We start from the raw sequence: 13,129 nt of genomic DNA on the forward strand, positions 1-13,129 counted from the left end.
AATGCCAGGATTCTAGGTACAGAATTTGCTTTTAACATGATGTGGAACTTTGAATTCCCCTCTCTACCCCACCCCACCCCACCCCACCCCACCTCCCGCCTTCACACCTCTGTTTTAACACAGATTATACACGATCCTGCCCAAAGGGTTCATTTCTGTATTAACTCTCCTGTCTTTGAAACCTTGATGACTTAGAGTTATTGAATAGCATTTCTCGCTCTCTCTTGGCAACTGTTTTTTCCTTTAAAAGCTGTCTCCTTTCCTCTTCAAAACAATTGATTCTTGAATCCAGGTCACTGCTTGCACCTCAATTAGTCAACTGCAAAATGCAGAGGAAAGGCTCTTTCTCTCTCTCTCTCTCTCTCTCTCCCCCTCTCTCTCAGCCCCATCCCCTCCCCAGTGTGGAGGAGATCTTGCCCTCCCCGCCAGCCTAGCTGGCTTGGTGGCTCTGCTCTGCTCTGGGCAAGGTGGCCCTGCCGGCATGGCCGGGCTCTACACCAAAGGCTTGGCTGCCTGCTCCACCAAGGCCGGCATCTGGGACCGCAATCTGTGGCCTCTGCCGCCTCTTCCACTGCTCCCGCCCTCCTTGGGCCCCCACGTGGGGTTGCTGTCCCAGGCGCTTTAGGAGTAGGTCCTCCCCGACTCGCAGGCGCCCAGCTACGGCTATACCACGCTCTCCTCCAACCGCTCCACGTTGAGGAAGGGCCCGGGCCTTTTGCTGGTGCTGTCTTCGGTGGGCGTGCACGGCACCAGCCTCCCGTGGACCGACTGGCTGCGCTTGGCCCACATGAAGCTCAGGCGCTTGGCGTAGTTGTAGCAAGAGCTGGAGGAGGCATCTCCCATGTCCAAGGAATTGCTGCGTCTGGCTTTGGCCGAGGCCTGGGGCCTCCGGGCAGTTCCTCCCGTCCGATGCTCAGGAGCCTCGGGTGCCCCCGCCTTGGCCCACCCCTGCTGGCACTCCCTGGGGGGTGTCCGCTGGGGGAGAGAGCCGTTTGGGTGTCCACTGTTGGTCTGTGAGTGCACGTTGTTGACCCTGGGCAGGCTCCCGTGAACGCTGCCGCAGACCTTGTACTTCACCATCATGACTCCTGTGAAGACCAGCAAGGAAGCCACAATGATGCCTCCTACTGTCACCGTCAGGGCCCCCCCCAGGAAGTGGACGTGCAGCGAATGGCAGTCTGGGTAGGCTTCCTGTGTGGTAAACTGGGCACAGCCCAGCAGGTGGGTGGCTGCCAGAGATGTGGCCAGGTCGTCAAAGATGGCTAAAACGCACAGGTCGTAATCCATGCTGGGCACAAGATGCTTGAGGATGAAGTGCTGGCTGCTGGCGGGGATAATTCTGCAGGTGAAAAAGAGGGGAACGGTGATAAGCATCTGAGGCCACCCACCCACCCATCCCCTCCTCCAGCCTGGAGACTCACGTCCTCCTCTCTAGGAAGACCAATGAAGGGGCAAAGGCCACCTGGCCTGGCCGTGGGCCTTTCCGCCCCACCCCGCCTTCCGATATGCAGAGCAGCTTATCTGCACACTAACGGCCTATTACTCTTTCCGCTGCACTTTCTTGGAGTCACTGTGAGACCAGGGAAGTCCAGGTTAATCTTGCAACACAGTTAACAGTGCACGAGGAAGAAGATAACACTTGCTATAAAATGTTACGCCTTAAAACCAAGAGCTGTTGTCATATACTCTGCAGATCTTTCAGTCCTTCTTGAAACCAGTGAAGTTTCATCTCCTTCTTGAGCACTGTCACTCCTAGATTAGTATATCGGCAAAAAGACCCTGAAGAAGCAGAAGCTCTCTCCCCACCCTCCCACCCCCCTGCTGAGCATTTCATTTGTTTCCCTGGTCCTGGTTGGTCCCCGCGATTCCCTGGAGAGAAGGACGATGAGACGCCACTGCTGGAAGAGCGAGTCAAGTTGTGGGGAGACAGAGGACTGGGACGCGAGGGAGGGAGGGAGGAGGCTCCCCAAACCTCAGGGCCAGGAGAGCCCAGGGCAGAGCCTGGCTGCCTCTTTGGTTGGAGGCCAACCTGAGCTTCCTCTAGGAAGGGCAGATGATTTATTTAGACCCAGGACTTGTGGCGAAGCCATTCTCAGTGTGTCGCCAGAGTTAGCAGGAAATGGATTATGGTGAACCACATTTTCTGTGGTTTCGATTTTTAAGGTCAGAAATTCCTACAAAATGGAGACATTGGAAAAGAGATTCACTTGTGGAAAATCCTTTTCTTTGAGCTTGCTTTTTGTATTGTGCTTAAGGATTCTGCTCTTAGAACAATTAATTCTGCAATCTGTCTCTGCGGTTTAACCCAAGTTTATTTAAATACACCTCTTTTGGATCCTTCCCCTACCTCCTGCCAGGCAGATGGGCAGAAAACTTTGCAGAAGCACCTCCATTCTGAAACTTCTGAATCATCCCTGGGCTTGAACTTCAGCGCTGGATGCCTCCCCTGCCTCACTTAAGAAACTAGACCTGGCTCTTTACCACGTGGAGCCAAAGCCTTCAAGAGGTTGATTTCACTCAGGGTCACGTCCCTTCTTTGGTGACTCTTTATTTCAGGGGAGCAACCACAGAGCCTTGTGCAGAATTGGCTTTTTGGTACGCTCCACTCAGTTTGCATGACACACTGCATCGCAAACTGGTTAACGAATCACAAATCTCGTCTGACTGGTGCATGGTTGAAGTCTTGTGAGAACTGAGAAAAGGGGCAAATTGAGAAAAGCGGGTCTATGGCTGTTGTGCCATCCATCCCTCTGCCTCCATCCCTGTTCACAGAGGGAGAGCCCCCTGGCTGAGCAAGCAGCTGAGAGGTAATCAGGGGGAGGTTCTTTTGTGTCCTGAGAAATCTGTAGAAGTAGCCAGGGACCTTAATTGCCAAGACTTCTTCAGGAAGGAGAGGCTGAAATTAAGAGCCCTTGGCCTGTCCATCCACAGGCCAAGGGGAAGCAGTCTCAGGACCAGGCCCTGTCTGGGAAGCCTGATGCCCCATACCGAAGCCCCCTTACCTGTAAACAAGGGCATCGTCTGCAGTGCAGTTGTACTGGATCTGATACATCCAGGCCATGTAGGTTGACTTCTCCGCCACCCAACGCACCAGTGCTGATGTAGCAGTCACGTCCAGGATCTCCACTCTCTTGTCGGAAGCCTCCTGGGTGGCATTGGCAGAGCTCTTGGCTGAGGTGGCAATGTCAGAGGAGCCTGGATCCTGCTGTAGCACAGTAATGCTGCCATTCCCTCGATGAGGCAAGGGGATGATTTTGAGGTCCACAGTGGCTGTCGACTCCCCGGCAGCATTGATGGCAATGCAGGTGTAGGCTCCGTCATCGCGGATGGTGGTCACCAAGATGTCAAGAGTGCCGTTGCGGAATGACATGGTCCTGGAGGAGTTGGCGATGATTTTGTCATCAGGTGAGACCCAGTGGATGACTGGTTCGGGGTCCCCAATGGCCCTACACCTCAGGGTGGCCCTTTGGCCCTCCAAGATCCAGAGCTTGTGGGTGTGCCGGGTGATGAGAGGGGGCTCACAGGTGAAGTCCTCCTCTGGCACAGACCAAAAATACCGGCCAGCCACTTGTTGGGGGGAAGCACAGGTCTCCATGTCATCCTCTCGCACCAAACGCCGCAGCCATAGCAACTCACAGTTGCAATGCAAAGGATTTCCTCCAAAGCTGAGCACGATGGTGGCAGTGTAAGGAGTTGGGCTGATGGCCCCAATCTGAGAGCGGGCAAACAGCGGGTCAGGGGGCAGTGTGGAAAGGCGATTGGAGGTCATATCCAGGCGTGAGAGCTTGTAAAGTTCATCAAAGGTTCCTTCCATAATGAAGTCAATCAAGTTATGGTCCAGGTTCAGTGTGTGAAGGCAGAGCATCCCCCGGATCCCTTCCCAAGGGACACTGTGCAGGTTGTTGTAGGACAAATCCAGGTCTTCCAGAGTCAACAAAAAGTCATCAAAAGCAGCCCCAGAGATATTGACCAGCTGGTTATTATTTAGGATGAGGTGCTGGAGGTTCAGCATCCCGCGCAGAGCCTCCTCCCTGATCTCCGTCAGCCGGTTGCTGTCCAGGTGGAGCGAGCGGAGGCCCTCTAGGTCCCCAAATGCAAAGGGGCGAAGGGTGTCGATGGTGTTGCGTGAGAGGGTAAGATCCACAAGGCCCGTCATGTTCAGAAAGTCTGGCGGTTCCACCACCCGGATGAAATTGTCAGCCAGGCGCAGCTCCACCGTCCGTCGGTCGATGTTGGGTGGAATGAAGAGGAGTCCCTTGTTAGCGCAGAGGGTGCTGAGGGAGTCAGAGAGGTTTTGGCAGACGCAGTGAAAGGGGCAGGCCTCTACCTGAGCTAAGGTGCTCCCCACCATCAGAAGCTGGATCAGGAGCAGCCTTTCCATGATAGTTGCCTTTGCAGGCCCTGGAAAACTGGCAGAGAGAGGAAAACAGACGGGTGAGCGTAAGGGATGCGGAACCTGGCTCTTCCTTTGTAACCTTTGCCCGTTTAACTCTAACAGCTGCAGTACACATCCTTTCCGCCTTTCTTGGTACTTCCTACACCTTTGCTTGAATTTCGTGCGCTCAGTCTTCTAGTCCAACCGGCTGCTAGACCATCTCTGGAAGTAGCCTGTTCACAGACTTTCAGCTTGTCAGTCAGGAAGTTCTCCTGATATCTAGTCTGAACCTCCTTCCTTGCAATTTTTATCTAGTAGTTCTGGTCCTGCAGTAGGCAATACGTCTATTTCCTCTTCTGCATGACAACCTTTTAGATATTTGAAGGTTGCTCAATCATGTTTTCTCTCAGTAATCTGTTCTGTAGGCTAAACATGCCCAGATCTTTTAACTGAACCTTAGTAGCCTGTCTCTGAACTCCGGTTTGTCACTGTCGTTTTTGAACTGGAATGCCCAGAACTGGACACAGGATTCCTACTGGGGTCTGACCAGGCAGAGGAGAGGGGAACAATTAGTTCCTGTGATCTGGACCCTGCGTACCACTTAATGCACTGCAAGATTGCATTTGCCTTTTTGGCAGCTGCGTCACACAGCTGGCTCAGATCCATTTCCCACATTCTACTGCCAAGCCAGCTTTCCCCATCTTATACTTGTACCTTTCTTTTTTCCTATCCATATGCAGAAGTTTATATTTTTTCCTGTTAAATTTCATCCTATTTATTTCAGCCCACTGCTCAAACTGGCCTAGATCTTTTTGAATCTTCTGTCATCTAAAATATTAGCCACCTCTTCCAGCTTTGTGTCATCTGTGACAACCTCATGTTGGCTCCTGTTCATTGAAGTATTCATAAACTATATATAATTATAAATGATTTGTCAGACATACATTTTTCACCTTACTTTAACACAGCCTTTGCCATTTCCACTTCTACTTAAAAGTCTACCCGCAAATTATGAATTTCAGTGCCCTTTTTCTTATCCAACCATCTTTGTGTCTAATATGTATAATTAAGAAATAGCCGAATCAGGAAGAAAATCTGAATGAGAACATGAGTGAGGAGAGAAAGGTGGAACGTCCGAAAGATGGGAAAAACCAGATGCTCCTTAAAACATATCGCATTTCTAGATTCATTGACAAACTTGTTTTGATCTGCTCCTCTCACCTGGATTTCTGTTTCTTGGTGGAATGTCAGGAAGGAGCAAATATGTGATCAGGATCAAATTTCTCCCCGCTTCCATTTGGAAAGTCCTCTGGGAATCTGCTTGGCAGCTTCCCGAGTTCATGGACGTCAAGGACGGGAAAGAAAATCAGCCTCTCGCATTGCTCTCTCACCCCCTGAGTTCTTCTAAAAATTGCTGCAACAGTGATTCTTAATGTGGCAGAAGGGCAAAATCACTGACTGTGTGGAGAATAGCCCTATGACTGCATTTAATTAATTAAATTAAAATTAAATTAAATCAAAGTTGGTGTTTATCTTAGCAACACCCAGTTTGTTGAGTGAATATAATTCTAATTAACATAACATTAAATTAAATCTGTATTAGTTTTTATTGAAGCCACACTCAGTTTGTGGAGTACAGCCATAGCACACCACTCAGAATTAAGTGTTGGCCCAAAAATGGGTTGTAGACCATGTAATCTTCCAGAAATCCATCCCAAGTGACTGGGGCTTAGCTCCTGTTCGGTGTAGCGTGTGTGAAATCATAGGCTGGTTCACATAACTCGTAAAGCCATAATGGAGCCTCGTTAGTTGTATTGCTGAATTTGGGCAGCGTAATCTGAAGGTCTGGGAACTGCAGACTGTCCACTGTGCTGAACATGTGGTCTGTGTGTTGCCCACCCCAATTTGCGGTTAGCCTCTTATGTGATCCAGACCACTGGCTTGTACAACAAACCATAGTTAAAACAAACCATGGCTTAGTACAATGTGTGGTTGAATGGGTAAAATAATGCTGCCTTGGATACCCCCCATCTCATCATCGGGTTTTACTAGTAGCTATTTGGGGTTAGGGAAGAGGCACTAAATGTTGTGACTTGATTGCAGCCCGCCAAGAGCGTCCAAGGTGACCCAAGGCCTGGAGTCCGTTCTTGGGCCAGATAGTCTAGGCCAGAAGAAAAGCACCTCCTGTTTCTCTTTCAGCCTTTGTGAGATGCTGTGTTGTCATCTGGTAAGGTTCAGCTACGCCCGAGGCCCTAGATGTTCACCCTTAGTACATGAGATGATTCAAAACTGGGCGGGATAGCTCAGAGGCTAGCCCAGTGTTTCTCAACCTTGGCAGCTCTCAGAGGGGTGGACTTCAATTCCCAGAATTCCCCAGCCAGCCTTGCTGGCTGGGGAATTCTGGGAGTTGAAGTCCACCCCTCTGAGAGCTGCCAAGGTTGAGAAACACTGGGCTAGACGAAGCGTCTTCTGCTTCACTGGATGAGTTCAGTGAACCTTTTGCCGGGGATGTCCAGCAAAAGACGGGGCCCAGACCCGGGTTATAGCTGGCGGCCTAAACGGTGAGATGGGAACCCACGGGTCTCAGGTTACGCAGAGCTGTTGCGTAAATACGGAGCAAATACCTCCCGGCCTCAAGGCCAGGAGCGCAGCGGCCGAATTTCTTGCCTTTTCAAGCCAAGAGGAAATGGCCGCTCGCCTCGTTCAACCCTGGAGCAGGAACCCCCACGCGGGGGGCTTGAGGTCCGTCCTGTAGCGGGCAGGTCTTCCGTGTTCATCTGGCTCCCCTCCCTCGCCTGCCACGAAGCCGCTTCGCTAGCTGTGCTGCATCTGCTGCGAGGAGGTTTCTGAGTAATGGGCCGGGGCGTCCGGAGAGCCGGGCCTGGCAGCCGCAGGGGCTGCCTTCAGTTCTCGGCAGCCATCGGTCACGCTGGCTGGAAGGGGGTGCTGACGGCGGGGGCAAAGTGCTGCCCGCAGCCTTGTCTTTTAATAAATAGCCGCTCTTCTATTTATAAAAGACCTGTTTTCAGACTCCTTATCTCAAGCTTTCGAAGACTAGTGTGGTGTGATCTGCATTCATTTTACAGAACAGGCTTTGTCTGAGACAAGGAATCGATGCTGTAGACATGGCCTCATATCCTTCAAAAAGATAAATAAATAAAACCTGCAATTCTGCATCCAAAAAAGCAAAACAAAGCAAAAACAACAGCAACAACAAAAATAAAAAACCAACAGTAGTGAAGCCCTTCTGCTCAATAGGATGATGTTTTAAACAGAACATTAAGACAAATGAAATCACCTTTGTGGTTTGACAGCTCTTCTTCCTGCACATATTAAAACACTACATTGTGGAGGAAGGTCCTAACCAGGCCATTTTCCTTACGTGTCAGCTTTCCAGGTAAAAGGATATGTTCCTTTTCAGTAGAATTAAGTTATGAGGGAGGGAGGAAGGAAGCAAGGAGGGAAGGAAATGCCTTGACCCTGTTTTTTATTGTGTAATCAGAATTGGGGCCAGAGAGAAAGGGAAGAGTCTGACAGGAATGGATAAAGCCCTGAGATTTCTGAAAGACCATTAAAAAAACAACAACTGTTCAGAGTTGAACAGTGAGGTGGGCAAGGGTGATGACAAGTGTCCAGCTATTTTGAATGGTTAATATAAAAAGAGGCAGCAAAGACAGCGTCTCTGCCCTCAAGAGACCACCCCTTAATCCAGCCAACATGGGCAGCTTTATTGGCGAAGGTAGTGAGGCAACAATTACGGAGAGCCCTGGATCACTTTGAGTCAGGTTTCAGGCCTGGACCTGGGACTGAAACTGCACTGGTCACTCTTGGTCAGCTGGATCCCTCGGTGGCCTTCAGTGTGATCATCTGGAGTGGTCTAAGCTGCCTGCAGGGGTTGGGGTCAGGGGCATTCTGCAGGGGGCCCGCTTCTTCTAAGTGGGTAGCTTCATTGAGAAGCCAAGCCCTCGGCTGTTGCTGTTTGGACTCAGATCCCTCCCCGCTATGGTAGTTAACGTCTGAGTAAAGCCACCGGAGAGGTCATCTGTCAGCATGTATCTCTGCCAGAAGCTCCCCAGAGCAGAGATGGAGTGGAAGTCTTGATACAATGCCTGGATGGGAGAAGCAGATTAAGATGGGATGGCCTTCCAGTCGCAAGACGCCTTTAGGCTTGGATGGGACGGCACTCCCCTAGAAGGAGGTGGTCCTCAACCCGGGGGTCCCCATGGACTTGTAGTTCCTGTTAGAGCAGCAGAAAGAAGCCATGGTTAGCTGCAACCCTTCTTGGAGAGGGTTGCGCTAGTAACTGTCATTCGCACCTTTGTCACCTCACACTTGGATTATTTCAGTTTGTTCTGTATGGGGCTGCTCTTGAAGACCTATCTCTGAGAGCCTTGGAAACTCCAGCCAGTACGAAGTGCAGCTGCCCTCTTGTTAATCGGTAGAAGCCATTATAGCAGTGTTAACACCTTTATTGCAGGAGCTGGATTAACTACCAGTGTTTCTGGTGCAACTCAAGTGCTAGCTGTGTTTCTGGGTACCTTTAAGACTGTCTGCTCTGCCTCCTACTCAGACCAGCAGACGGGATGCTGCACGTCCACACTCTTGGAAGAGGGGGGGCACAGAAACGAGCCTTCTCCTTGGTGGCCCCCCACCTTCTGGAGTATTCTGCCCCCAATGTGGGATGGCTCCCTCCTTGCTAATATATAGGAGGGCAGCCCTTGGGGGCTCCTCCAGAGACTTCAGGGAATTAGTGATTTCCCTGCTGTCCAGTGTGCTCTTAGCGGCAAGTTTTTTTTAATACTGATAACTAACTAATCGGCTGGTTTGATCATTAATAGTTGTTACATTGCTACTGTTTTATGGTGCCCGTTGTCAGCTGCTCTAATCGAAGGGGCATTCGCTCCAGACTCGAAGAGGGGCCGTTAGAAGGGCAGGTGCAGTGCAGAGTCCAGAACTTGCGTTTGTGGTCTGTGCCGGTTGGGGTGGAAGTGATGCACCAATAACTCAGGACGGAGCTGTCGTGAAGAAGATACCTTCTGCATCTAAGGCCTTTAGGAAAAGAACTGGAAGTACCACTGACAATACTTTCAGGCAGTTTTTGGAGCAATCAAGTTTGAATTGCTGTGCATAGTTCTGGCCACCTTATAGAGCAAGTAAAGGTACCCAAAAGTGTTCCCCCCCTGCAAAAATGCGGAGGGGTGGAAGAGTTCCTCTCCAGCAGTTGAACCAATTTAACTTAAAAACGGGCAAAGCAAGGAGGGTTGGGATAGCAGTGAATCATGTGGGAAAAGCAGTTTTCCCCCATCTCAGACAATGGAATTAAGCACCAAAGATGCCGGGATGGCTTTTAATCCTCTGTTGTTCTGGTGGCCTAGATTATCTCTGGCTTCTGTGGCAGCCCTCCCTCTCCAGGCTGCCGTGGGCTGTGTTTGATGGGCTTCCTGGGACACCTGGCCTCTCCCACTAGCCCCTGGCATGTTGGCACTGGCAAACTCTGCAGCGGGGGAGGTTTGCAGGCCAGAATTAACCTATACAAGAATTGGCGCGCTCCTCCCGTCCTTTGGGTTGTCTCCCTGACATCAGAGCTCTCCTGCCTGTCATCTGAAGGTTCCTGACGGCTCAAATGCCTCCAGGCTTTCCCCACTGGAAGCCAACCCTCGCTGAATAAAAGCTCTCGTGGTTTTGCTCCTCTCCCTCAACCATCCGCTGCTCCTGCTCGCTGCTGGCTTGACGATTTCTCATGCCCATCTCTGGCATCTGGCCTGCATCTGGGTTGTGCTTACGGACCCAGACCGTAAGGCACTGGCGTCCATAGGCCTTGCGCTCCTGTGTCCTGCCAACCTGCCAGGGGCCATTGGGAGATGCCAGGTGTGCTTGCTCAGGCTGTGCTGTAGATGTCTGGCTGTGCTGTGCTGTGTATTTGGTAGGTGCTCTGCTGTGCATTTGGAAAATGAAGGGGATGCACTGGGGGGTTAATCTGCTCTGTGTGTAGGGGGGTGATGTCTTAGTCGTCCAGCACACTTCTGATTTAGCCTGTGGGGTCTTGAATATCTGATCTCTCTCTATCCAGGCACACATGTGGACCTAAGTAGAGAGCAGCCAAATTCATGGAGGCAGCTATTGGTAGGACTTGATAACATCCCCCCCCAGAATACCGGCTGCTGATGGGGAGGGGGCTGCTATCATCTGGAAGGGTCCATGAAGAGCATCTAAGAGGGAAGCAGGTGCCTCAGGGCTGGGAGAGCCCCGACAGGAGGCAGTTTTTGGTCTTTCTTCGGTACTTGGGTGCGGGGAGGAGATGTCGGGGGAGAGGCTGAAGGGTCCTGTGGAGCCACCTCAAAGCAATCCAGGGTTGTAACAATAGCGAGGAAGTTTTGGCAGGAATGGGACTCGGGGAGATCCTGGAGAAACGTTGGGAGGCATTCACTCAAGGCAGGTGGCAGCCCACCTTACCAGGCCCTCCATTCTAGAGAGGAAGGTGTTGGGACCGAGGCTGCGGGAGGGGACCCTGGATGGCAACAGGCTACCCTGGTTCAGTGGACCTGAACCCTGGTTCAGTTTCTCGATCTCCCCAGATGCAAGTCTCAGGCATCAAAGAAGGGGGACATCGGAGTTGTCCCTTCCCTTCCCTTCCCTTCCCTCAGTCACTCCCATCTCAGGACCAGGATGAACCCCGCCCCCACTGCTGAGCATACAATGGCGGGGGGGGGGCAGGAGGTGGAGGTGAGGAAGGAGGGATGGCTGGGAGGCAGGAAGGATGATGCAGAAATGGATCCAGCCTTGGAGGACTGGATTCAAGATAGAGACAGAGGTCGAAGGAGCAAGGAGAAGTGTGTGTGTGTGGGAGACCCTGTTGTTTCTGTCCTAGCACAAGTTTCCCAACTGTTCTTTGGTGGGGGTGGGGGGGTACCAAGGAGTGGAAGAGTCAAGGGCAGAGAACAGAAGGTTAAGGGGAAAAAAATAGCTCTTTTTCCAGAACCTTTCTTAGCTAAAAGAGGCTTGTCTGCCCTTCCAAGTTAAATAGTCCTCTCTGTCTATGGCCCAGAAAATATGCTGCAGTGTTGGTCATTCTGCACCCCCCCACCCCGAAGGCATCTGGACCCCGCATGCATGCTGTACATCTCCTGCCCAGATGAGATGCGTGCGTGGATTACCTTCTCCTTGGTCTCTTGGGGCCCCAGAGACAAGCTGTGGCAGTCCAGCAGTTCCCCACCACAGAGTCACCTGTCTCTGTGCCTCTTTCTCAGCGTCTCCTGGCCAGATTGTGGCCCCGGGGCTCCCGCTGAGTCTCTGGGTGCCATGGAGGGGCGCCTGGTGCTCTCCAGCACAGCTGTCTTGCCAGCAGAAGTTCGGTGTGGCTGGGGGTGGCATCCAGCGCGCAGGCAGAGCAGCATCCTTTGTCCCCTCCCCCAGCTGAAGAAAACAGAAATGCTGCAGCGTTCAGGCAGGCGTAGTGAAGGCAGCCATGCCAGCCTCTTTCAAGCCCCGGTGCCAGGGGAGATCCCTCTCGGAGCATCCTGGCTCAGCGGGTCCTTTGCTCCTTCACCCATCAGGTTCCTGGGCTGCCTAAACTTTCTCAGGCTTCCAGTCCCTGGCCCTTCTCGGGTCTTTGGGTTCCTGGCGCTCCCAAGGGAGACTGGGTTTCTAAAACCCACAGCTCTCTTGGGCCCCTGGTCCCCAGTGCCCACGCATGCCCAGTCCGTTCTGGACCTCTCAGCCCTCAGGACTCCTGGATTCCACTGGGTCCAAAGTGGAGCTTGTTGGGGAGGGAGCCTAGTTCTTCTTGCAGTCTTGAGTTCTAAACCTCCAGAACGGGCCCATTCCAGGTGTCGCACGGCCTGGTTTCTTTACTAGATTCCTCAGCTCTTGAAGAATCCAGGCTCCTGTAATTGCCAGAATCTGGTTCCTTGCTGTAAATCCACCGTGTCACCTCTTCTGGATGCCCAGCTTTTTTCGGCTCTAGAGTATTCTCCAAGTTTTTCCCTTGGGAGATTCAGATTCCGATCTTTCATTCTCCTGGATTCCTGGAGTCAAACAATAGAGGATGTTTTTTCTTGGGTTTCAGTCCCTCTGTGCCTTTGGGGTTGAACATTTCCAGAGGATCCACCTCTGGATTCCTGGCATTCCTCCTGCAGAGGCTTGAGGTTTTGAGAGGTCAAGCAATAGCAGCTTCCCAGGAATGGGGTCTTTCTGCTGCAGACCCTTCGGCAGCCTCCCTCCAGGATGCCACTGAGCGGATCCTCTTTGTCTCTGCCAACCTTTCTGCTGCTTCACTGCGCAGGAGGGGTGGTACCGAGCAGCCGCCTGCAATCCATGCTCTCCCAGCTCCAGCCTGGTTTGGCCTCCCCCCCCACCCCGGCTGCTGCCTTTCCTGCTGGGGCTGGCTTAACTGCCTGGGTGGGCGAGTGGACAGAGGCTCAGCAGCTGCTCTTCTTCCAGTGGACGGCCACGGCCACCGCCTCCTTCCCAAGCTCTGATTGGGGCGAGGCAGGTGGAGGAGCTGAAAAGGCCCTCCTTCCTTGCTTCCTTCCTTGCTTGCTTCCCTCCCTCCTTCGCAGGGTTGCTGGGGAAGAGAGACTAATGGAGCAGCTGCTCAAGAGGAAAATTCTCCCCTCTTCCAGAAATCTGGGGCACCAGCCAAGGCCCTTTGTGTTATGAAAGGAAATTTGTATTATTAAATTGAACATTACGTTTCACCCTTCTCCTTTTAAAGTGAGCTCACTGGATGTTATCTCTGATTTGGGAGATTTTCAA

General features: G+C 52.0%; 2 protein-coding genes across 2 annotated transcripts in view; one reads left to right on the forward strand and one right to left on the reverse strand.

Moving 5' to 3' along the window:
* The window catches only part of PC (pyruvate carboxylase), a 99,737-nt gene that overhangs the window by 55,544 nt on the left and 31,064 nt on the right, over nt 1-13,129 (forward strand). The window lies entirely within an intron of this gene.
* On the reverse strand, nt 660-11,721 carry LRFN4 (leucine rich repeat and fibronectin type III domain containing 4). Its single transcript, XM_007434280.4, has 3 exons — nt 11,530-11,721; nt 3,003-4,409; nt 660-1,339 (listed from the first exon to the last, which is right to left on the reverse strand). The coding sequence occupies exons 2-3, from the start codon at nt 4,379-4,381 to the stop codon at nt 664-666; spliced, it is 2,055 nt and encodes a 684-aa protein (XP_007434342.1). The 5' UTR covers nt 4,382-4,409; nt 11,530-11,721; the 3' UTR covers nt 660-663.

Source organism: Python bivittatus, unplaced genomic scaffold (genome assembly GCF_059951505.1).
Source record: "Python bivittatus isolate LINGU-HERP-01145 unplaced genomic scaffold, Pbiv_v1 ctg000720_np1212, whole genome shotgun sequence".
Taxonomy (NCBI): domain Eukaryota; kingdom Metazoa; phylum Chordata; class Lepidosauria; order Squamata; family Pythonidae; genus Python; species Python bivittatus.

What these genes read in the sequence shown, in the direction of transcription:
- LRFN4 (XM_007434280.4), bottom strand. Translation starts at nt 4,381, where the DNA reads ATGGAAAGGCTGCTCCTGATCCAGCTTCTGATGGTGGGGAGCACCTTA. An exon ending in GACGATGCCCTTGTTTACAG is followed by an intron (nt 1,340 to 3,002) that starts GTAAGGGGGCTT and finishes TTTCACCTGCAG; the next exon opens with AATTATCCCCGCCAGCAGCC.